The following is a 27314-nucleotide window of genomic DNA, read 5'->3' as shown; positions in this document are numbered from 1 at the left end:
AATATAACCTTTTTTATGTGTGTGTACTCCTGCTGCTACTTTGTGTGTAGATTTTTTTATCCATCCATTTACATTATATTCTAAAAAAATGATTATTTTCATTGGTTTATTTACAAATTAGCCTTTAACAATTTGTTTATGCTTTGCTATACTGCAGGACCTTCTCCCAATAATCTTTTGCCTATTTATTTGCTAATTTGACAGTTATTTTCTTTCCCTCCCTCCACTTATCTTGTTTATACATAATTATTTCACATTTTTGTGCATTTGTTTTATGCCAAATTGCTCCAATTGTCTTTACAGCCATATTCTACATTACTTTATTTCGCAAGTAATGTAATTTACAATTTCTCGTATAACTTTCTCTTTCTGTTTACCCTGTATTAAAAATTTTGTCTCTTTTCGTGACTTACCCTATCGATGTTTTTCTTTTCCAATCACTTTTTCATATCATATATATCACTTTTCTGGTGATAAATTCTCAACCACTCATTACCTCTTGTTAACTATATTCTGTTCTCACAATTTTCGTATGAATTTTTCTAATTTTTTCCTTGCTTTTCTTCTGTTTTTCTATCTTTTTCGCCCTCTGCTTCTCTTTTTTGCCATTACCACCATTTCTAACACTCCAAACTGCCCTCTCCTGTCATGATAAATCCCATCATATATTACATCCATTCTTTTCGAAATCATGCTCTTGAACTATCAAAAATAAGGTCCCACATTCTGTTTCTTGAAACCTGCTTGTCCCTTGGAGTTACTCCCTAAGGCCTAACACTGAAAGTCCCTGTTTCTGGATGTAATTCTACTATACACCAGGCTCTTTTACAGTTTCAAATACAGCAATATCTCACACTTACCGAGCTAATCTGTGACCTATAAGCCTCATCTGCCATCTTCTATTCCACCAGACTTCTGTCTTCTTACAAAAGCCTGCAGTTATCTGCCCATCATGTTTCCTTGGATGATATCACCTGCCAAGTGAACTTCAGACTGCAACAACATGAAAGACTTCTCCTCAAAAAAGCTATCCCACCTATTCCTAAAGTATCTCAACAGTGGTGTGTCCCTTCCTGTCCCTCTGCAGCTCAAACAGCCACACCATCAACTACCACTCCTCTCCGACAAACTGAGCTTGTTCAACCTGCTTAACATTCCACAGTCTTCACCACTGCCTCCCAGACAAACAACAACTCATAATCACAACAAGTCACAACAGTGTATTGTTCTCAACCTCTCATCTAAAGCACTCTGCCTTCCTAAACTATCTGTATTATCCAAGAGTCTCAATTTCAGCCTTAAACCTGCATTTGTGCTGCTTTGGCGAAAGACCTACTTTCCTTCAAACCTATTCTCAACTGGAAATATCACTTTGCAACCCAATCCCAAAACTTTTCTAACAGCAAACATGACATTAAACCCTGCCTTGAACAGTTCCAATCACAATCTCAACTTGATCCTCCACCACCACCACCACCACCACCACCTCAAAATCATCCCTTATAAGACTTCCAAATATTCCTCACATCAGCATTTCTTCACTATCCTTCCTCAGATAACATGAGCCTAACCTGTCCTCTGCAGAACTCCAGGCTCTGCATTTCCTAAAAACTGCCAGCTGCTTGACATTCCCAACATACAGCTTCTGCCATCAAGATCCCATCAGTATGATTCAAACTGGCCTGCAGTCCCTCCTTAAAACCTCAGGCCCCTCACAAGAACTAACACATCAATCTATACAACTTCTTACCTCACCCAAACCATGCACCCACATCTTTTACCTGCTCCTAAGATCCACAAACCCAATCATCCTGACTGTCCTATAGTTGCTGGCTACAAAGCACACACTGAACATATATCTGCCTTAGTTGATCAGCACCTGAAACCCTTAGTACAAAGACTTCCCTCCTATGTTAAAGACACCAACCATTTCCTCCATCATCTGAAATCCATGCCCATCCCATCCCACTCCCACCACACACCTTGCTTTTCACCATAGATGCCACCTCCCTCTTTGCAATGGCCCCCATATACATGGTCTGTCTGCTGCTTAACATTTCCTCAGTCAATGCCCACCTGATTCCAAACCTATGACATCCTTCTTTCTGACCTTAATCAACTTTATAGTCGCCAACTACTACTTCACCTTTGAGGGACAGACATATAGACAGATGAGGGATATAGCCATGGGAACCAGGATGGCTTCTTACTATGCCAAACTTATCATGGGTCACTTGGAGGGGGCTTTCCTGTGATCCATAAGCCTTCAGCCATTAGTTTGGTTTAGATACATTGAGAATACCTTTGGAATTTGGACTCAAGGTGATGCTGAGCTGTTAAAATTCCTGGAATCTTTAAATACCATCTCCCAATCAAATTTCACGTGGTCCTATCCTGAATCCCATGCCACTTTCCTTGATGTTGATTTTGTGCTCACCAAAGGCCAGCTACACACTTCTGTCCACATTAAACCTACTAAAAACAACAGTACTTACATACTGATATTGGACGTCCTTTCCATGTCAAATGTGCCCCCCACCCTACCCCCACACAGCCTTGGTATTCGAGGTAAACATATTTGTTCAGATGCAGACACTTTACAGCAATACACCACCATTCTCATTTCAGCCTTGACTGGACGTAATTATTACCCTACCAGCCTAGTTTAAAGGCAGATTTCCAGGGCCATCACATCCAATTCTGGTATTGCTGAAACCTCCAAAAAAAACAACTTTGGAACATACCACTCATTATTATATAGTACTATACAGGTCTTGAATGTATTAATCAGCTACTTCGACAAGGCAATGACTTCCTAAAATCATGCCCTGAAATGAGATGCATTCTGTCAGAGATTTTGCCCACAACACCTAGAACAGCATTCCGTTGCTGTCCCAATCTCCGCAGTTTTGCACCCATCTCCCTACCCTATGGCCCTTACCCCTGTGACTGTCCCCACTGCAAGACTTGCCCTATGCGCTCTTCTACAACCACCTATATCAGTTCTGTAACTGACAAAACATATACTATCAAACAGAGAGCCATCTGTGAAACGACACCTCATATACCACCTGTTACGTAAACACTGGCCTTTTACATCAACATGACTACTACCACATTCTCAGTTAGGATGGATGGTCATAGGCAGATTGTATATAATGACAACACACACACTATCTTGTTGTAGAGCATGCTCTGCAACATTACAGTTATGACACTGTGTCTGTTTCACCACACGCGCGATATAGGTTTTTCCCCCAGACATCAGTTTCTCATAACTCCACAGATGGAAACTAGCACTACAACATGTCCTTGGTTTTCGCCATCCATCTGGTCTTAAATTACGTTAATTTCTTCTATCTCAGCATTTATTCCCAATGACTACTCCTTCCTTCACTCTGTTTCAGTTTTCTACATCTTTTATTTTCTGACCTGTCTATTTTTCACCCTCCCCCTCTGTTACGTACAATGAACTTTCCCTCTTATTAACTCGTGCATGATATTTTTGGAGTAATCTCTGTCTTGCATATTACCCCCTCTTCCACAGCTCTCAGGTTTTCAAACCTCATCTGGTGCAGTCCCCAACAGTCAGTCTTTCCTTCTCATCCCCTCCAGTAACTCTCCCCTGAACACCAGTTCTGGGTGACTTTTCCAAAATCTATCCCTTTTACTAAGCCTCTCCAGTCCTTTTCCTTCACCCCTCTTCCTTCCCCTTCAACCCTTCAGCCAGAATAGGGAGCCACTGGTGCCAAAAGCTTACACACACATCAAAAAAAGGTTCGCATCACCTTGGTTTCGAGAGTTCCGGAAGCTGTACAGAAAACTGGAATACAGATCAACATAAACATTACTTCTGTCCTTTTTATTGCTCATGAAAACCACACATTGCATGTTGGAACTCCATACAGTGAGACCTTTAGAGGTGGTGTCCAGATTGTTGTACACACCGGTACCTCTATTACCGAGTAGCATGTCCTCTTGCATTGATGCATGCCTGTACTTGTCGTGGCATACTATCCACACGTTCATCAAGGCACTGTTGGTCCAGATTGTCCCATTCCTCAATAGCGATTCAGCACAGATCCCTCAGAGTGGTTGGTGGGTGACGTCGTCCATAAACAGCCCTTTTCAAAGCCTGAGCAGTCCATTTGGCATGTTGTTGGGCCCATCTGTACCGCACTGCATGGCGTCGTGGTTTCAAAGATGGACCTCGCCATGGACGTCGGGAGTGAAGTTGCGCATCATGCAGCCTATTGCGCACAGTTTGAGTCGTAACATGATGTCCTGTGGCTGCACGAAAAGCATTATTCAACATGGTAGCATTGCTGTCAAGGTTCCTCCAAGCCATAATCCATAGGTAGAAGTCATCCACTGCAGCAGTAGCCCTTGGATGGCCTGAGTGAGGCATGTCATCAACAGGTCCTGTCTCTCTGTATCTCCTCCATGTCCGAGCAACATCACTTTGATCCACTCCGAGACCCCACGACACTTCCCTTGTTGAGAGCCCTACCTGGTACAAAGTAACAATGTGGACACATTCAAACTGTGCTATTGACTGTCCAGGCATGGTTGAACTACAGACAACAAGAGTCTTGTACCTCCTTCCTGGTGGAATGATTGGAACTGATTGGCTGTTGGACCCTGTCCGTCTAATAGGTGTGGCTCATGCATAGTTGTTTACATCTCTGGGCGGCTTTAGTGACATCTCTGTCAATGTCTTCTTCAGAAGTTCTGGGAACCAGGGTGATGCAAAACTTTTTTTGATGTGTGTATAAGTATGAACTTCTTTTAAGTGCGTGTTCTCCTGCCACCACTTAGGAAGTAGATTTATTTTATCTATCTAATTACATTACATTGTTTAAAAATTAGCTGACAGTTGTAAAGCATAGCTCCAAAGTTTTAAAATGCAGCACTGTGTAATCTGTGGTGACTTCAACACGAATTTCCTCACAAAAAGTAGATACAGTGAGGACCTTTTGAATCTTGCTACATCATCCAGCTTAAGGATTGAAGTAAAAGCTGCTACCCACATAGCACACATTTGCGAAACAGATCTAGATCAGTTTCTACTCAAGATGTGCTAAAAGTTCACTTCACTAAAAATTTTGAATGCAGGCTTTAGTGGCCATTTTGCTAAAATACTAAGTCTGAAAATAAAAGGCATTATTGCTAAGAAAAAGCTTTTAAGAACCACATGTAGGAGCTATAGCCAGGATAACGAACTACTTGAGTAGAAAGAACAATGGTCACATATTTACAAAAACAGTGACATAAAAGAAAAATTCAACACTTTCATTGATACAATAACCTATTTCTTTCAAATTGCATTTCCACAGAAACTGTAATTTTAAAACAACCTGTTGGGTCACAAGGGGAAGAAAGTTTTCATTCCAGAAAAAAAAAGACTTCATAAAATATATAACATGAAAAACTCCTCACCCGAATTACATACGTATTATGCAAAATATTACAAAATACTAAGAAAAGAAATTTAAAAAAATACAGTAACCTATGTAATGAACAACATCAATTCAGAAATATGAGGTGAACAACAACGGCCATTTGTGAGTGCATCAATAGCATACAGACAGGAAACAGGAATTAACAAGAGTATTTACTGATAGATGCAGGAAAAAATTGTTTTATTTTATGGCCAAATTTAGTGTTATTTATTTTGCCAAATTTGGTATAGTTTTTTGCCAAATTCAGGTTTTATTTTTGCCAAATTCAGAGCTATTTTCTTCGCCACACCAAAGTTTGTTTGTGGCAAATTAACCATTATTTTAAGATCAGATATGAAGCTCAGCCTTTAGGAGATTAGAAGTCAAAATGCAATTTTAACATTTGGTAAGGATCACTTAAGAATATTAGTGAACTGTCATCCTGAGATTTATAACGTTTTTGCACTCCAAAATTACAAATTTTGTGTTATCGTGTAAGCATCACAGACTTCACGTTATTTCACTAAAAACTGCAAGTCTCACATTATTTTTCATGTTACCACTTTCACAAAATTTTCCTGTCCCTACTCATTGACCCATCGAAAGCTTTTGATACAGCAGATCATAAGCCTCTGCTGTAAAAACTTGAAAAATAGAGTATTTGACGTCTGTTCAACAACTGGATCAATTCTTTCCTGAGCAATCATAAGCAAGAACATGTATTATCAAGCACACAAATGTCAGTTTACAAACTATTTCTAAACAATTTTACAGCTATAAACTAACTAAATATGGTGCATCCCAAGGATCAGTAAACGGACCTCTTCTGTTCCTTCCTTAAAGTGGATGCTAATAAAATGATCATATCTGCTGAAGACTCCATAATTCCATTAAAAGGAGAAAATAAGGAAGAATAACAGGAACCAGTCTCAAAACAACTTAGCAACTGGACACATAACAATCAACTTGACATAAATAGTACAAAAACTGATGCACTAAAATTCCACAATGACCGCAAAAGGATATGTACGTTCAGTTTGTGTCTATCAACAATGAGCTTGTCGTTAATAGTACAGAAATCAAATTCTTAGGACTGCAGTTGCAAAGCAATGCAAAATGAAATACACATATTGAGTACCTCAACACAAAACTGAGCAAGCCAGGTTACGTTTTGTGTTCACTAAAATCCTGCTGCAGTGAGAAAACAATGATGAATACATATCATGCCTACTTTCATTCTTGCCTTAAGGGGGGAAACCGCATTAGGAGCCTGATTCACACTGATTTTTCGAGACTTTTTTTGGATCGGAAGAATTAATTAGAATTTAATCAAATTTTGACATCATTTCATTCATACTTCGAACAGTTTTTGTGAACTTTTTTGGTTAATTTTAGCCAAAAATAACAAAGTTACACTGTGATGTCTGATGAAGGTTGTGAGTATAGTTCTACAACCGCGTGAAGTGTAGCAATTCTGATTCTCATCTGAAATCGAAAAGGTTTTGTTTTACATTAATAATTTATTTTCCGAGAATATGGACCTCAATGCAGGTGAAAATAACGAAAAAAATTAAATTTTGTAGGTGCTGCAACAATTTACTTTGATTTTCATGATTTTTTCCCTCTAATTATGCAAAGAAAAATACCCTCAAAGTCATGATATCATCTCACAAGTTGGTTCATATAATTCATAATTTTATAAAGAATCATACTGTCAATTTTCAAAATGAACAGTTCTATACTTCCTGAGTTAGACTGCATCCAAATGTGAAAAAAGTCATTGCAAGATAAAAATCTGCGATTCCATCACCATATAGTAAGCCGCCTTCCTCCTCATAGCCTTCATTCCAATGAACTACATTTATTCTGCCAGCTCACGCACTGGTTATCCATTTGTTTGGCATAATTGAAGCTTTGCGTGCCTGTTACAATTCCTGCCTCATTCATGACCATCAGAAGGGATGAATTTCCTTCACTGAATAAGCCCGCTGCTAAATACAATGCCAATTCCATGACTTTTAGTACAGACTGCAAGTGTTTAGGTGCTAATAGCCAAATAGTGGAACTAAAACTTTCATTTGCAGTTTGTATGTGGCCGCCTAAACATCTGTCCAGTAATTCATCCCTTGACAAATCTGTGCACGAGCCTGTACCTGATGTGCACTCGGTTCTATGCTCATAAAATCTAAATGAATGTGAATTTCGCCTTGAAATTTTGACAGAATATTCTTGGATAGTTAGGCTAACGATTTATGCAATTTTTAAAAAATCTGCTTTTTTGAACCTCTTAATGTGACTTCCCCCCTTAAATATTGGGTCACTTTCTGGGGAAAAAGTAAAGCGGTTATCAGCTCTTTCAAAGTGCAAAAAAGGGTACTGGTACTGGCATTCCTCCTTTACCGTGTATCTACATAAATGTAACAGGTAAGGACTGAAGATTATTAAAAAATTTTATATTTGTTATCACTTTACCACACAAAACAAAAACTTACATGTGACCAAATCAACATATCCCTGTGTCAAAACTGTACTTTCCACACGGAAGTTAAAACTTTATAAAAAAATTCTCGAATATACAAAAGTAATAACTGGGGTCAGAACATTCAGAAAATTTTTAAAAGTCATAATTACAGCATCACTGCTTTTCCTCCATAGAAGAATGCTTAAATTTGTGAAGTACGCTAAATAAATATTTAATGTATGAAATGTATTATTGTAATCTTAAATAAGTATGCATAAAAATCACAAATACTTATATACCGTCTTGACCAATGCCTTATGCATACGCTGCTTTTGTAGACAACAGAAAGAATAAAAGACAATTTTACAATCTACCACAGATCAGTGATGCTAATGTATCCATGTTTGGTATTTTTATTTAACATATCCTACAACACCACAAAAAGTGGACTGTTGGACAGATCTTTTTAGCTAACAGAATTACCACAAAGGATAATAAGAGGCATTATGTTTAGGACTGTAAGAAGAAAAAAAGTTAATGATCTGCTTAAACTTACTTAATCTATCATCTAATGGGAAGGCCACAAACCTCTCACATTTAGCTGACATGAACTACTTGAACCAGTGGAGGATAACCGTGCACAGCATTTAATAACTAGGAGCCAACAGTTTACCACTATGTTTGTATTCCTCTCTATCAGGAATTAAATCTCAAAAGTGTGCCCGATATTCTGTCACTCAAGAAATAAAGTGACTGTTTCATTATGAAACTGCTATATTATAAATGGTCCAGCCACATTAATGTGACCTCTGCCTATGTTCAAATTAATGTGACCTCTGCCTATGTTCAACATAAATGTGCAATAATCATTCACAGACAGCAGGTGGCTCCATTGGTAGTGGAGGGCATATAAAGAATGTTGAACCGACGCAGAAAACAGTGCACTCATTGTTGTAATGTGGAAAGGAGTAATTTATCTGCTGTCCAAAAGGCCATGATCATTGGCTTTCAGGCCAAGGGTGAGAGAATTTCGGAACTGGCCAAGTTTGCATACTGTTTGCATACGGTCATGTTAGAGTATAATGTGAACAGTAAAATGCACTATCTAAACTGGCAACATGGCAACTGTGGTGCACCACAGGCCACAGATGACAGGAATGAGCAATAGCTGGGGAGATGTGGACGGGTGAATAGACATTCAACTGTTGAGCAACTGACTGTCCAGGTGAACCAAGTCACTACCAACAATGTATCCTCAATGACAGTTCAGCAAATGTTTCTGTAAATGGGCCTCCATGGCAGGCACCTGGTTCACGCACCCATGCTGACAGCTGTTCATCAGTGACGAAGGGTAGAATTTACATGCCAACACCGCAACTGGATGTCCATTGAGTGGCAAAAGGTGGCCTTTTTGGATGAATCACACTTTATCCTCCATTGAACAGATGGCCATTGGCATGTACGGTGTGAAACATCAAGTAAACATCTCGTAACGGTCCTAGCCGACAGATAAAGTGTTAAGGTCTGGGGAATGTTTTTGTGGTATTCACTTGGTGATCTCTTCATTCTGGAATGTGCACTGGATCAACACAACCATGCATTTATCCTCTGGGACCACATCCACCTATACATGCAGTTTATTTTTCCTCAGCACAATGGCATCTACCAGAGCAGGACAATGAAACATGTCACACAGCTGGCAGTGCATGTGCACAGTTCGAAGGGCACCAGGATGAGTTTACCATACTCCCCTGGCCACCAAACTCCCCAGGTTTAAACCCAATTGAGAATCTGTAGGACTGTCGAGAAACCTAGTGTAACTGACCACAGCACTGGAGTCTCCATGACACCACATCCCTTTCAGTACCCTCCAGAACTTCACTAACACTCTTCCTGCACATCTTGCAGCACTCCATGCTGCAAAAGGTGGTTATTCACACTTCTGACACATGGTGACAGTATGATTGGACAGTGTACAAATGTGTTCAAAACAGCGAAAGAAACACAATTAAATGCCTTAACTTGAGAATTAGGTTTTGATGTCACCAAAGTTTTCAACATATGGGTATCTTCTGAGTGACAGCACTTGCGCTGGCACAAATGGTAAAGTCTTCCTCGCAGGTAGGTGTTTTCACATACAATTTAAAACTCAAAAGAGCAGAAATGTCATAATTTTCTTCCTCGATTCCTTTCCAGTAAAACCAGCACTATGTAGAGCACACAAATTAGTGTATTAATTACCTCAGAAGCAGGTCCTATTGAGGAGAGGTCACTCAGATCTGCGACATCATGAATACGTTGCAGTCGTTGGCGTAATTCCCCATTTTGCTGTATTGCCTGACTCAGAGACGTTCGAAGAGCTGCAACCATTCCACTTCCAGATGTCGCCATGCTGCTCGCATTTAGAGATCCACTGCTGTCAGACTCGAGAGCAGATTTCAGTCGGTCACGCTCAGTGGACAAAGTGTACAAGGCTGACTTGAGGCTGCTGTGAACTGTATACGGAGCACACATTACGAACAAAACCAACCTATTCATCATATCTTGTCATCTTAATCTCGATTACAGAAGGCTACAGAAATTACAAAAAATGCTCCCTGTCACACCTAGTGATTTGCATACGTAACAAAGAAGATAAAAAACATTCTGGCAGGCAGCACTTCTGGCCAGAAGATGAAATATTCAGTACTGTTGATACACACAAATTATTACATAAATTTGTCCAAATTTTTGCTGTTTTTTATTAACACTTTATTAATTTGTTGTATGTTTATCATAAGATGGTAACACAATCAGTTATTACAGTGCCAATAAAAAAACAGCAAAAGCTTGGAAGAATTTAAGTAATATGTCATTCTTCGGCCTCACACATGCTATGGGCCTATCAGAAAGGAAACTTGAATTTCACACTTAGATTTGTAGGTCAAAAAGAAGGGCATGGCAGGGCACTCAGTCAATTAACTTAAGTACAAATAAAAAGAAATATGCATGATTAACAACATATGTAAAGTAAAACATTGTTTTATGAATTTAGTGGAAGTAGACGTTGCTACACACATTTCCACACATGCAGTGATAGCAAGAAGGGTCATTAATTCAAGAAATTTTGTCTTATTGGAAGAATAACTGGCAATTGGAAATAGATTATATTAATTGTTATTCTTATACAAAAATAGGATAGTAACACCAGTGCTGCAAATAGTAGCTTGAAATTTATTTTGCTTTTCAACATAATCACCACGTAAATTCAAACACGTCTCATTGTTTGACAAGGCACTGAAGGCTTGTAATAAATAATTCTCATAACAGCTGGTTGCACCCCAATAAGTGGCCTCTTGAGCTACAGGCTTCAACGTTTTCAAAGTGCTTTCAATCCAGATAATTTTCAAGAGGTACAAACAGATGAAACTCATGGAAGCTATGTTGAGGCTGTAAAGTGGATGTTCCAAGTGTTCTCAATGAATGTATGTTTGCAATAATGCCTGTTGTCTGAAGTCCAGGTAATTTGTGGCATACGGCCTATCATAATTATAGCAGAGTGACATAGTATGATACAGTATTAACAGTCTCCCGACAAGGCTGGAATTTCAGCAATAACACACCCAGCATATCCCAAGATACAATCTTCATAACCTTGCATGCTGAAAGAACCATTTGAACTTGTTTTCTAGAGATGAAGGATTCTTCCATTCCATTAGTCAGGATAGTAATGGTCAATCCATGATTTGGCCCATGAGATGGTCCATCTTAGGAAATAAACTGCTGCTTCAGTGTAACCCATTAGGTGCTGCATTGTTAAGCCCAATCTCTTCCATTTGTGCTCTGAAGTCAACCAGTGGGGGATCCAACACACACAAACTTTATGAAAATTCAGCCATTTACAAATGATGATACACAAATTTCTATGAGAACAAACAGGAAGTACTGAAGTTATCAAAACTTATATTAATATTTTCATCGATAAGTTCTTACACATGTTACAAAGTGGCCTCACAAGATGGGCAGGATACAGGATGAAGGATCAGTTTCCAACTATGTGGAAATTGTATTTGCAAAAGTGAATCACACAAACCAACAGTTTTGCATCAAGGTATTTGCTAAATGAGAAGTGTGGTGATAGCCAATTGATATAAAGATTGCAATGAGATCAATCAACTTTCTGTGCTCATGGGTTTAAATCAAACTTGCTACAATATTCTTTTATTTTTGGTAAGAGAATGGAAGCTGCCATGAAATTTATTTATTGTTATTTTAATCAAGATAAACTTTATGTAAAATAAGGATAAGTGATTAGTGTACGAGTGTGTGAACTTTCACCATACATGTTTGTTTGTGTGTGCAGACTGCATTTTTTGTTTTGGTTTTTAAGTTTTTTCTCATAAAATACATTATCTTGTTTTATAGAGCTGGATATGAAAACTGACCAAAAGAGTTCTGCACTTACCACACACACACACACACACACACACACACACACACACACACACACACACACACACACACACACAACACCAGAAAAGACATATAATACAGTTTTTGAGTGTTCAATTAATGGCCCATCTTAGATTAATACACAATAAGTATTAACAAAAAATCACTAAAATAAGCAAAGCTTGCACACCCTTCTCAAAATTCTTCAAGAGATACATAAAGAACTGTTGCCTCACACGTAATCAGCTGTCAGCCTCAATATTTCACACCATGTTATCACAGGCATAGTACACATTGAAATCAATCACCAAGAGGAGTGTCTTCATAAACAGAAACCCAGCTTGCTTTGCATCGTGTGGGAAGTAGGAAATATCTGGGTGCAGGAAAAATGGCTTTCTTTTAGTTTGCTGGATGCAGATGATTTCTCTGCTTTTACAATAAATATAGTATGACAGACTCTGCTCTGAAGGCTTACCACAACATGAACAGGACTTGTGAACAAGTGAGTTTTCATGAAACAGAGGCAGAGGCGTACTGGGGAGTGGGGAGTGAGAAGAGGGGAGATGGAGGCAATAATTGCTTAACACTTTTTGTTGAATAATGTCAAATTTACACTGCTAAGAGCTGCTGATGAATCTACATCTACATCCATACTCCACAAGCCACCTGACGGTGTGTGGCGGAGGGTCCTTGAGTAACTCTATCGGTTCTCCCTTCTATTTCAGTCTCATATTGTTTGTGGAAAGAAAGATTGTCAGTATACCTCTGTGTGGGCTCTAATCTCTCCAATTTTACACTCATGGTCTCTTCGCGAGATATACGAAGGAGGGAGCAATATACTGCTTGACTTCTCAGTAAAGGTATGTTCTCGAAACTTCAACAAGAGCCTGTACCGAGCTACTGAGCGTCTCTCTTGCAGAGTCTTTCACTTAAGTTTATCTATCATCTCCATAACTGTTTCAAAATTACTAAATGATCCTGTACTGGATCACTCTGCTCTCTGTTGGTTCTTCTCTCTCGCTTCTGGGCGAACAAGTGTACTGTAACCTCCTTCCTTTGTTTTCGGACTGCATTTCCTTAGGATTCTTCCAATGAATCTCAGTTCAGCATCTGCTTTATTGACAATTAATTTTATATGGTCATTCCATTTTTAATCACTCCTAATGCCTACTCCCAGATAATATATGAATTAACTGCTTCCAGTCACTGACCTGCTATATTGTAGTTAAATGATAAAGGATCTTTCTTTCTATGTATTCGCAGCACATTACACTTGTCTACATTGAGATTCAACTGCCATTCCCTGCATCAAGTGTCAATTCGTTGCAGATCCTCCTGCATTTCAGTACAATTTTCCATTGTTACAACCTCTTGATATACTACAGCATCATTCACAAAAAGCCTCAGTGAACTTCTGATGTTATCCACAAGGTCATTTATATATATTGTGAATAGCAATGGTCCTATGACACTCCCCTGCGGCACACCTGAAATCACTCTTACTTCGGAAGACTTCTCTCCATTGAGATTGACATGCTGCGTTCTGTTATCTAGGAACTCTTCAATCCAATCACACAATTGGTCTAATAGTCCATTTGCTCTTACTTTTTTTCATTAAATGACTGTGGGGAACTGTATAAAATCCCTTGCCGAAGTCAAGAAACACACCATCTACCTGGGAACCCGTGTCTATGGCCCTCTGAGTCTCATGGAGCTGGGTTTCACACAATCGTCTTTTTCGAAACCCATGCTGGTTCCTACAGAGTAGATTTCTAGTCTCCAGAAAAGTCATTATACTCGAATATAATACGTGTTCCAAAATTCTACAACTGATCAATGTTAGAGATATAGGTCTATAGTTCTGCTCATCTGTTCGACGTCCCTTCTTGAAAACAGGGATGACCTGTGCCCTTTTCCAATCTTCTGGAAAGCTACACTCTTCTACAGACCTACGGTACACCACTGCGAGAAGGGGGGAAAGTTCCCTCGCATACTCCTTGTAAAATCGAACTGGTATCCTATCAGGTCCAGAGGCCTTTCCTCTTTTGAGCAATTTTAATTGTTTTTCTATCCCTCTGTCATCTATTTCGATATCTACCATTTTGTCATCTGTGCGACAATCTAGAGAAGAAACTACAGTGCAGTCTTCCTCTGTGAAACAGCTTTGGAAAAGACATTTAGTATTCCACCCTTTAGTCTGTCATCCTCTGTTTCACTACCATTTTGGTCAAAGAGTGTCCGGACATTCTGTTTTGATCCACCTACCGCTTGGACATAAGACCAAAATTTCTTAGGATTTTCTGCCAAGTCAGTACATAGAACATTATTTTCAAATTCGTTGAATGCTTCTCGCATTTCACATCACACTACATTTCACATCACATAAGTTTTGTTTGTCTGTAAGGCTTTGGCTATGTTTATGTTTGCTGTGAAGTTCCCTTTGCTTCCGTAGCAGTTTTCTAACTCAGTTTTTGTACCACGGTGGCTCTTTTCCATCTCTTACAATCTTGCTTGGCACATACACATCTAATGCATGCTGCATGATGGTTCTGAACTTTGTCCACTGATCCTCAACACTATCTGCACTTGAGATAAAACTTTTGTGTTGCGCCATCAAATACTCTGAAATCTGCTTTTTGTCACTTTTGCTAAATAGAAAAATCTTCCTACCTTTTTTAATATTTCTATTTACGGCTGAAATCAACGATGCTGTAACCGTTTTATGATCGCTGATTCCCTGTTCTGTGTTAACTGTTTCAATCAGTTCGGGTCTGTTTGTCACCAGAAGGTCTAATATGTTATCGCCACGAGTCAGTTCTCTGTTTAACTGCTCAAGGTAGTTTTCAGATAATGCACTTAAAAAAATTTCTCTGAATTCTTGTCCTTGTCACCCATTATAAGCATCTGAGACTCCCAGTCTATATCTGGTAAATTAAATCTCCACCCAAAACTATAACATGGATGGGAAATCTACTCAAAATATTTTCCAAATTTTCCTTCAGGTGTTCTGCCACAACAGCTGCTGAGCCAGGGGGCCTATAGAGACATCACATTACCATGTTTGAGCCTGCTTTAACTGTGACCTTCACCCAAATTATTTCACATTTCGGATCTCCATCAATTTTCCTCAATACTATTGCACTTTTTATTGCTATAAACACACCTCCCCCTTCACCGTCCAGCATGTCTCTGCGGTATACATTCTAATCTGAGTATAAAATTTCATTACTCTTTACATCTGGTTTCAGTCACTAGTACTTTGTGGGCATTGTGACCGTTTATTAATGAGATCAGTTCTGGGACCTTTCTATAGACGCTCCTCCAGTTTACTATTACCACATTAATACTGTCATTCCCTGTTGTGTTTTGCCTACTGCTACCTTGTCGCATCTCAGGAGGCATCTTGTCAGGCCTAGGGAAGGAATTCCTAACCTAAAAAACCCACATGTGCACTCCACACATACTCCGCTACCCTTGTAGCTGCTTCCTGCATGTAGTGCACGCCTGACCTATTCAGGGGGACACTACCATTTCTCCACCCGATAGCGGAGGTCAAGAAATTTGCACCCCAGATCTCCACAGAGTCATATGAGCCTCTGGTTTAAGCCTTAAACTCAGCTCCAAACCAGAGGACCGCGATCAGTTCTGGGGGTGACACTACAAATAGTTAGCTCAGATTCCACCCCACGAGTGAGGCTTTCCGCCTTTACCAACTCCGCCAACTGCCTGTATGAACTGAGGATGACCTCTGAACCCAGATGGCAGGAGTCATTATTGCTGACATGAGCAGCAATTTGCAGTTGGGTCACCCAGTGCTCTCTATCGACGCTGGCAGGGCCTCCTCCACATCTCGGATGAGACCCCCCGGCAAGCAGACAGAGTGAACACTGGCCTTCTTCCCTGACCTTTCCGCTATTTCCCTAAGGGGCTCCATCACCCGCCTAACATTGGAGCTACCAATTACTAATAACCCCCCCCCGTGTGCCTGCTCAGACCTTGCTGAAGGAGCGGCCATATGTCCACTCGCAGGCAGAGTGGGCGATGACACACAGCCAACCTCCACATTGACCCTCCACCTTGTGCGACGTGAATGTCGCTGAATCCGCCACTCCCCTTGGGGAGACGGTGGCCCAACCGCGTCCAGTACTCGTGAAGATGTCTCGACAGCAGGGACCGTGGGTGAAGCATGTAACACCTGGGGTGTAAAATGCGATGCACCAGACTCCCCACTGCCACTACACTCCGAGGCAGCAGCCTGAAGATGGCTGACCATGGCCATCAGCACGTTCAGCTGTTCGCGAACAGTGGCCAGCTCCTCCTGCATCTGTACACAGCAGTCACACATCCTATCCATCCTTGGAAATCTACAATTTACTGTAGAGTTAAGTAATCAACTTTTAACTAGACTGCTAATTCACTAAAGGTGGCTGATAGCTGACTAAACTGTGGTTACTAGACACTTCTTGTTGGAAACAATGAAAATAAGCACTAACTGTCTCTGGACTGTGTTCAAAACAAAAACTAAATCTATGGAACACTATTACTAGTACTTGAAAATTAAAGCTTCCTAAAAGCAAAAACACACTGAAAAAGAAGTGACATGTAAGGAAAACACAGTTAATATTTAAATTTACATAGCTTGCTGAATAGGAGATCTGAAGCAGACTGCAGTTACGATGACAATTCTTTACTCACAATCTGTTTCTATCGTCAAACCATCGTGAAGTATTGAAACTTCCGGGAAGATTAAAACCGTGGGCCGGACTGAGACTCGAACTCAGGACCTTTGCCTTTCACAAGCAGGTGCTTAATCTGCCAGGAAGTTTAATATCACACTCCGCTGCAGAGTGAAAATCTCATTCTGGATCGTCAAGTATTCTTTATACCAAGGGAGAGAACACATGAGACACGCTTAAATACAATGCCACATACACATTTAGTCATTTATAACAGCTTCCAAAGCAGTATTAAATCTGTGGCACCAAGTAACATAAAATCCATACCATGTCATTGAAATTAAGTGTACAAAACAAAGTAATGGGGCTGACAATGTTCATACATGCAATGAAAAACTTAAATATCATGTGTTTGCATAATGTTTGTATTTGTACACTACTGATGGCAGGTAACACTATACAAAAGCATTATATTTAAGTATTTTGTTATACATATGAGAACACTTCATTTTTTGCTCTAACTTCAGTGACGCAGGATGGACTCTATCCTATTTGACAGAACAGTTTTAATATTGTTATGAACAATACCATAAATGACTATAAACATGTACCGGTATGTGTCATCGTATTATGAGAGGTTTTGTGAGGACGTACACCATGTAGAATTATATTAACAGTTAAACATGAAATGTATCTCGTGTGTTCTCTTCCTTGCCAGACACAATACATCATGATCATCTTAAGACTGAAAGTAATTGTGAATAAAGATTTATTTATCAGTAACTCTTGGCAGTTGAAATATGTCATTTTTCAAATTTGTACAACTTGTAGTGTATCACTTTCTAAAAAAAGTTCACATTCACTAAAAAATGGATAATACATTTTGTGAGAAGAGCATACAAAAAACACAGCCAGCACTTATTATCAAAGAAGGTTGGAACAAACGCTTATTACCTTTTTTTCCTTTTTCTCAAAAAAATTTCTTAAATTTTAAATAACAATGAATAGATTTCATGGCAGGTTCCATTCCCTACACATGCCTTGTTCCACTTGGCTTTCATCCAGTTGACACAGGTCTTCCCCCTGAAGTTGTGGTGTTACCTATCACTTCAGAAGTGTGATGCAGACCTACGTCTACCTTGCCTATGAATGATGCTTGAAAATTACGAAATGGCATCATAATTTAATATTTAGGAGAACACAACTGTTTTGGTATACGTTTTTCATGTGGCAAGTCATCTCATCTCAAGGAATGTTGTGGGTCTTCAAGATGCAAACAATGATCATTCTACTTTCACAAGTGGAAATGTCTGTTGGGATGTTGATGAACGCTCCATGGATCATTGCCCGCAGGTGGCAGCAGTGCTTTGGCTTTGGAGCAAGAGCAATTGATGATAATGTGAAAAGTAATTGAAGCAAAATACATGTGTCAAACAGTCAATCTGGCGTTTTTATTTATGAACAGAGACTAAACTTTGGCAGAATGCCTTTATAAATGTGTTAAATCAATTTTCAGTTTGAATGTGATTGTATGATTTACTTTTTGTGATTGAAATGTACCAGTTTTATGTGGTCCTTTCCTGTCTTTTTTTATGTAGGTGCCTAACTGCCGAAATAAATGGCTTTTGTTGTGTTTGTGATTATTATTTATTCCTTTACTATTAAAAACAATTAGTGTTGCTGTAAAAACAAATAACAGTAAACAAGGGCTTTAATAATCACTAATATTTACTTGGCTTCCTATAGGATCATACCTCCTTCAAAAGCAACAATAAATGCCAGAGCTGAAACATCATTTCATTAATTTTCTAAATTTGTTTCTTCTTTCAGTTTTCACTGCAGCATTCCTGTGCAAGGTATTTAGTAACATGTCAAAATTCAGTGTAAATGTAGTAAACTGCCAAGTTATATTAATACTTTCGGATGTGAGGTATTTTCTATTGCCAGTAAAGTACTTCAGTACAAAATATAAGGGGAATTCAAATAAAATCCAGTCACTAGTGTAAAATAACGGTAACGATTTTATTAACTCATAAATGTAGTTATACACAGTACACACACTCAAAAATAGTCGCCAAAACTGTTGGCACATTTATCCCATTGCGACACTAGCCGGTCTATTCCATCCTTGAAGAAGCTGGTAGGCTGCTGTAGGATACAGGCCTGGACCCAGTCACACACTTTGTCGTCCGTTGCGAATAGATGTCTGCGAATAGCTTGTTTTAGAGGTCCAAACACATGAAAGTCACACGGTGAAAGGCTGGGACTGTACAGTGGATGTTCCAGCACTTCCCACCAAAACTGCTGCAATGTTGTCTTCACCGCATTGGCTGTGTGTGGGTGGGCATTATCATGCAGGAGGGTAACGCCATTGGACAACATGCCTCGGTGTTAAGACTTTATGCCTCGTCTAAGGTTCTATAAAGTGGCCTGACAATGCTGGGTATTGATGGTGGTTTCCCGTTCCAGGAACTAGACAAGGAGTGGACCCTTGTGGTCAAAAAAGGAGGACATCATGACCTTACCAGAACTGGTGTGCACAGCCTTTGATTTCTTTGGAGGTGGTGAAGTCACATGTTTCCACTGCTTGCTCTGATACTTGCTTTATGGTTCAAAATTATGACACCACGCGACAGAAAGCCGTATTCCTCCTCACGATAGCATTGCAGATGACTCAAAGACAGCATCATTCAAGTATTGTGCTGTTTGGTGGTCAGTTGGTGGGGAACCCACTGCATACAGATTTTTCGAAAGTTCAAGTGTTGATGCATTATGGTGTGGGCGGTCCACACACTAATACCAAGTAACCGATGGATCTCATCCACAGTGATTCTGCAGTTGTCCAACACTAAACCATTCACTTCCGCAACCATTTCCGGTGTGGTGACACAATTAGCCTGTCCAGGACAAGCATCATCTTCCAGTGACTCGTGCCCCTCAAGGAATCGTTTGTGCCACTCCACAACACTTGAATGACTGACTGTGCTCACCGTACACAGCCTTCATCTGTCAATACATTTCACGGCCTCCAATTCCCTCCGCTGTGAAAAGTCGAATCACACCTTGTTGTTCCTGCTTACTCGCCTGCATGTTCGGTAGTGAACAATAACTTGTGTGATCTCCCCCTCTTTGGCGTGAAACCATACTGGTGCTACACAACATCAAACAGTGCGCACGTGTCAGTCTCTCTACCAATAGATGTTGCCTCCATATCCACAGTTATGTGGTGCCACCTTACCATGTGAGGCAAAGGTAGACACACTGACCATGTTTCATTTGAATGAACCTCATATATAAGCAACCAGTGAACTATGAAAAGAAATATTTCATTTCTCAACATATCAGTACAACAAAACAATCTGCACTTTCCAAGGCTATTGAAAAGAAGATTTCTTTGCTTCCAACTGGAATTCCAACATCAAGCTGAAAACTGCAATTTTCATTTGACTTGTGCAAAGCTTTTATTGATGCCAATCCCTTTGTGGAAACTACAGTATCCCACATCAAGACAGTTTCTGGAGATGCATACGGATGAGTCTGTGCCGAGTAAGTCGAGTTTGCAATAAGGTTACTCAACTGATTGTTATGATGAAGTAATGAAAATCAATAAAGATAGAGTAAAAAATAAAAAGATCTGGTTTTCAGTAGGCAAGCCAACTGACAGGATGTTTCATTGCCAATGGCATTGTTGGACCATTAGATCCTTCGCAAGGTGAATCAATAAAAGCACCCCAGCTTACAACACGAAAGTCTGGAGAAAGTTAACAATTTAACTATTGCACAGTTATTCACCAATTCATTACAGAACTGCCACCTTAACAAATTCAATATGAGAATGTATTACATTTCATCTTGGACACTATCACACAAGAAAACCACTAGGACAACTTTAAAACTGCTATTTCCAAACATACTTCACGTTTTCACAGTGAATCAGAAGAGATACAAAGTTTGTTTCTCTGTGTTGACGAACTGAGTTCCTTTATTAAGAAGACCTTTGTCAAAGCTCCATAAAGGATTCAGACATTTAAGGTATACCTCTGCCCCCTCAACCTATCATAATGAGATGGGGGATATGGATTTCAGCAGCAGTTTGCTCGCTTCAGATTTCCTAAGTATAACTATGGTGGGTATCACTCAGGAGAATGAACATCTTCAATTATAGTAGTAAAGAAACTTCGAGCTTTTGGAAGTGAGAAATTACTTAACCTTCATTACACCCGAATTTGGCTTCAAGAAACACGGCAGTTTTTGCCAAAGTCAGTGAAAATTGTTGATGATGCAGTGTAAGAACTGGAGAATGTATCAGGGAAATGGGATTTATTAATTGAGGAAAATTGTAAAACTCTGACACCCAAATATTGATCTTGTTTGAAAAGTTCTACAAGGTGAAAATGTTATTGCAGTAGAAATGGAACCTACAATGGCCCAATGTTTTAGATTTGCTCCAGTTACCTCTGTAGATATTGAACGATCTTTATTTTATTTTATTTTATTTTATTACAAATGTATTATCTGACAGGAAACTCAAAATGACACCCAAAAATTTAAAAAAAAGGATTTGGTTTTCTTGAGCATTCAATAAGCCAATAAAACATTATAATGCACATACTTTCAAGAAACATTTTCTTTTTTACATCAAGTACTGTTAGGGTTTTGTTTAATACTTTAAAGTAACAATAAAAAAATAGTGCAACATTATATTACCATTAATGTGCTGATTACATGTGTGAATGCTGCAATATAGTGGGTAAATAGATATAATGGCAAGTTTTTCTTTCTTTCCTTTTGTTGCGTATTTAACTACTTATAACGCCCCTTCACATTTTTATTTTAATAATTTATGACGCCTAAACATTCAATCTCTCATTTTGAGAGTCATGTATGTGATGTCCCTGTATTGAGAAATATTTGTTCAGAAGTGTTCAAGATCTTGCATTTGAAGAATATATGGAGAATGTCACTGAAGAAACTCTTTGTATTTATCTGCTAGTATTTAAAGTTATATTGAAGCTCTTAGTTCCAGCCTTATTTCAGACTCTAGACAAAAAATAAGTCTGACAGACTTGCACAGTCACAGTCAAGAATTTCATCAAACTACAGCAGTGCAAATCACACTGAAAAACAAGCACCCTAAAGCAAGAAACACTGCAGAGTTTATCTGGAAGAGATAAAAATCACTACTCCTTTGATTTCTTGAAAACTATCATGTTATGGGTCTGACATTTATGAATAAAATTCCCTTATTTTTGAGCAATCTTGTGATACCACCTGGTACAAAATTAATCCTGTGTCATAACCTAGTACCTTTGACCACTTTTTTCCACACATAGAAGCACAGGGATGTAAATAGGAGTTACTTTCAAATAACCCTAGAATAGTATGCCAACACTTGCTGAAATTCACACGTCACAGGATGTGGCCTCACCTTTACAAATGTATTACCAAATACATATGGCTCAAATTGCAACTGGTTTCCTGCTTGAAATTTCCATTTTTTCTTACAGACTTGTGTGCCTCTTGCTCACTCAAATCATGAAGAAACTATACACTGCCAGAAAATAAAATAAAGTAAATGACTAGTACACCCAGAAAGAAGATGACAATTTTGATCTGACGATGACATATGCCACGTGCAGAATAGTAGATGTACTGATAATGGTTTCAACACCATACAGAGCACAGCAGCATAGTTATCACAGTGCCACCAGCGTCTACTCATTAATAGGGAATGCTCGCAGCCAGAAAGCTCACTGTGGTGCAAGCATATGAAGCAAGCAGGCAATCATGCCACGGAGATGCACTTGTTTGAAAGGGGTCAAGTTATGGACTTCCAAGTGGTGGAATGTTCCTTTCAGAGAATTGACACACAAATTGGATGTGCTGTGTCAGTTGCACAACAATGCTGGTATCAGTGGTCACATTAACATTATCACACCTGTAAACAAGGTCCTGGCCATGCATGATCTGGACATCCAGGATCATCATACTGTAAGGGGAGCAGTGGCAGATTGTACAGCTACAACAGCACAGATATGAGGGCTTTTGAGTTCAGACGTATCAACAAAAACTGTTGCAAATTGGTTAGCGGCAGTGGGACTACGAGCATACATGCCTCCAGCCCATCTTCCATTCACCCCACAGCATCAACGCGCACAGTCCGACTGGTGCCATCAGAGGATCACTTGAAATATGAAATAGCGTGCTGTAGTCTTCACCAATGAAAGCAAATTCTGCCTGCGTGCAAGTGACGGTCATATGCACATGCAACGTAGAAATTCAACGTGATCTGCAAGACATTCAGCAACTTCTTTGGCCAGCATGATCTTCAGATTTGTCTCCAATTGAGCACGTATGGGATATGATGGGATGAGAAGTAACTCAAGTGACACATCAACTAGGAACTCTATGTGAACAGGTTGAGCAGGTGTGGACTAACATATCTCAGGACAGTATATGCCATTTGTACAATCGACTGGATGCCAGAGTCATCATACACTAAAACAGAGCAACAAATAATCTTTATTCATAAATGGCTGAAATGGTCAACCTTTCCAAGTTGCAGATTATCTGCCTAAGACAGGGTGTATATGCGGACAAGGAAAAAAAATTCTCGGATTTTTCGCGGATTTCCTGGTTAAAAATACTCTTTCTCCTGGGTGGAAACACACTTTTTCCATGTTAAGTGACAGTATATATTCCCTCGGAGCTGCAAAACTTATCAATCGTTTGAATGGTTATGGTTTTATACATGGGCGTAGAATTTTCTGGCACTTTAGAAAACTGAACTCAGGGAAAAAGACACGTCTTAGAAATATCTTTGATGTGCAGCAACCTGTACGCTGCATATTTTCGTATTACGAAAGTATACTTTGGAATTCCACCAAACACCACATGTTACTTTACGAATCATTGAAATCAAGATTGTGGTGCACTTTTGTAAGCCAGTCATAGCTCATGTCACGTGATCTCGCCAGCCGATGACAGCAGATATTCAGAGAACAGGACATGTGATGTAGTCAGCCAACAGCAACCAGGGGTGGTGGCAAGGGGGGGGGGGGGGGGGTTTGGGGCTATGGGGCTGTAGCCCCCCCCCCCCCCAATAGAGTATCATATTACGCTGGATCAAAATGACTTCAGAAATCAGCGAATATATTACTCCAACAGATTCAATCATTTTTTTTATAATTATGTAGCAATATAGATTGCACGGTATTCCAAACACATTTTAAAAAAAGAATAAGAGCGGCAAATAGCTTACTACTTAAACCAATAAATATCATATAACTTAAAATAGGCATCTAGTTATTTATTAATACACATTTTTTACCCTGAACTCCAAAACAGTTACCAAAAACTACTTTAAGCAACACCAAATTTTACCAATTTGTCGGTAAAGGACCCCAACTCTCCTTTTGTTAAGTCATAATCCGTTTCATCAAACCTCCTGCCTCTGCCCCCTCCCCCGTTCCCCAATTAACCCCACCCTTGACCAACTTCTAGAATTGCCCCTGACAGCATCACTCTTAAGTAGCACGAACACACAAACATGGAAAGTTAGTAGTTTAAATTAATATACATAGTGTTGCTACAAGAAGAGCAAAGCTTTCAGATATAGTATTGGTCTCTAAGGTTAATAAGCTGCAAGAAAAGCTAACCTTCCGCATATAATGTTGATCTTTTTTGCGTGTGTTACACTTCATGATATATCACACAAATGTGCCAGTAAAATTTTTAACAATGACATAAATGTCTGAACTTCAGGGTTCAAAATTCTTCTAAATGGCTCATCATCAAAGAGTTGATTTTTAAATGAGAGTCAAAAGCTCTGTGATTTAAGAAATTCATGGTACATTGTCACACATAGTTCAACTTACGTAAAAGGATATTTACTTTGAAAGTATCGCATTTCAAACCACCATTCACAATGTTTTACCGCAACCTGTTAGAAATAGGTTCGTTTCACCAGCTGCCAGAGAGCGCAGATAATAGGCGACACTGTGCTTGTGCAGCTACCACAACGTACGTCTAAAACATTGAAAGATCATACATTGTGTCATAAAAGACACAAGACAACAGACGATACTCCAAGAGCATCAGAATTTCGTGAACCATACTAAAATGTGCACATTTAAAGTGCATACTTAAAGTGCACATTTGTACGTCCAGATTCCCAGACCTCAACCTGATATTAAGCTTTTCAGTGTGGTTTTCGGGATGTAAATTTTCTTGGAGCACCAATAATGTATTATACCATGTTTGGTTCTTTATTATGGCATAATGCCATACGTGCTAGAAGATGAAAACGTGCACTTGAAATGCAGCAAACAGTTGAAACTAGCCAGTATTGTGGAATTAAACATTTCGTTTCAAATACATTGTCTGCGTCTGCGGAAAAGGTTAATAAAAGCCAAATTTCTTTAGCAAACAAACAAAAATAACTTCATTGTTCTGCAAGGCAATTAATGCTTGACTGTCAGAAAGGTGGAAGTAAAATAAAATCTGAAACTAATAACATATTTTAGCCTTCCGTAATTATGTGAATGTATTTTAATTCCCTTGATAGCTCTTGGTCACAGATATTCATTTCGTTTTCATATGACGTGAGAGTAAACGAAGGGGAAACAGCAAAATCACTAAATGTAAACACGGGTCATGTGGAAACTACTCACTATAGCTCAGACTGCTCTGTGCATCAGCCCCAGATCTACGATATTTGCGTACCGGGTCAATACTTAAAAAATATCGAATTTTCAAAATAATGTTCATCTTGTAGCGCACATCTTTCTGAAAAGCCTGAAACAAAAAACATATGTGTTCGAGGAAATGTAAGACATGGTATTTGGTCTTAAGTGTGCCAAAGCGCAGTGCCACGCCTCTTTATACAGCATTCTTCTATCGCACATCATTGTATTTTGCTCTATGGAATTGAAACGTGCATATTCTGTAATGGATGCCATCAAACTATATTCAGGACAGTGGAAATTGAAATGTCCTTTGGTGTCTCTCCTGCTCCCAGTTGGCCAGTTTGACAGCCTGCCCCTCTTTTTTTATTTAAAAAAAAAATCTCGCAATTAATAGCAGATGGGATTATTTGTAATTAGAAGAACAAGAACTCTTCAGAAAATTTGCATTCTTTATTGCCTATTAGCTAATAACTTCCTGTTTTGTGTGACATAAAATTAAATATATTATACATTAAACCAATAAAGACAAGAGACAAGCAAGGAAGTCCACATTTCTTCAGTTCTTAGCTCCTAGAATTTTTTTCTCTCTATCCTTGCTACAGCTTTACATGGTGTGCTTTCCTTTCTGCGAAAAAATCTATTACCTCATCAAAGTTCATCAGACGTTTCGCTACATGAAAAATCGAAATGTCATTATCTAATACTCAAAAAGCTGTTAATACAAATAATACCCAAGACTGGTGTGGTTTCTCGATCTGATCACGTCTATTTTGTCACTGTCTGCTAGATAAAACAAAATAGGCCTTTCTAATATTGCAGAAGTTTTGTAACACACCACCAAGTAAATGAGGCTGTTTTGGCACAGATGGTCATTATTATAACATGACAGAATATAATTCACAAAGTACCAACATCAAATGCCTATTAGTCCTACTACAAGCAAAAAGCTTTTTGTTAGGAAATAGTTTCACACTTCATTCATACGCACCAGTTTCTCAAGCACGAGATCGAAAAGTAGTATAATGAAATTTTTATATAAATTTGGAATCGTCTTACTCTTCCATAATATTTGTGATGTCCTCGTTTCCTCTCCTACTTCATTCTAACACACAATCTTGCATCACCAATTCTGTAGCTATTCCTGCCATTGTCAAAATTTGTTAGCCGATTAACTTCAGTAGCCCTGCCAGAATCAAAGGTTTAGTTATCTCGCGATTATTTTCCGGTTAGGCATTGTTACATGTTCGTACAACGCGTTTTCCGTGTTACTTCCAGAACAGAACTTAAACAACTGCTAGCTAGGGCCTGTGCAACCGGTCCTTACTAGTGTAGCGATCTGGCCTAAAATTTTCAGTCAAAATTTCATTTTCTTGGATATACCAAGAAGATAATGGTAATCTTTCTCATCTGTTATTCCTGTTAGTCATTTATTTCCATTCTGGTAGTCTGAATCTATGGATTTCGCTAATAATTATAACAATGCTGATCATTCTCTAACCCAATCAACCACATAATCTGACAGCAATTGGCATTCAACCGTTTGGCTTTACTCCGCTCAGCTCGTATAGCCCCGTACCCTTGTTTCTACGAAAAGTTTATTTCTAGATGCAATGAAGAT

The 27314-nt window shown here is 39.1% G+C and overlaps 1 protein-coding gene across 1 annotated transcript in view; it reads right to left on the bottom strand.

The window, feature by feature from the left end:
* LOC126194885 (oxysterol-binding protein-related protein 6-like) overlaps positions 1-27314 on the bottom strand; it is a 277022-nt gene that overhangs the window by 87103 nt on the left and 162605 nt on the right. The window contains exon 10 of the mRNA XM_049933235.1: positions 10144-10397. Within this exon, the coding sequence (XP_049789192.1) occupies positions 10144-10397 (254 nt within the window). The remainder of the gene's footprint in view (positions 1-10143; positions 10398-27314) is intronic.

Source organism: Schistocerca nitens, chromosome 7, assembly GCF_023898315.1.
Source record: "Schistocerca nitens isolate TAMUIC-IGC-003100 chromosome 7, iqSchNite1.1, whole genome shotgun sequence".
NCBI lineage: Eukaryota > Metazoa > Arthropoda > Insecta > Orthoptera > Acrididae > Schistocerca > Schistocerca nitens.
This window is presented reverse-complemented; position numbering and strand designations above follow the sequence as displayed.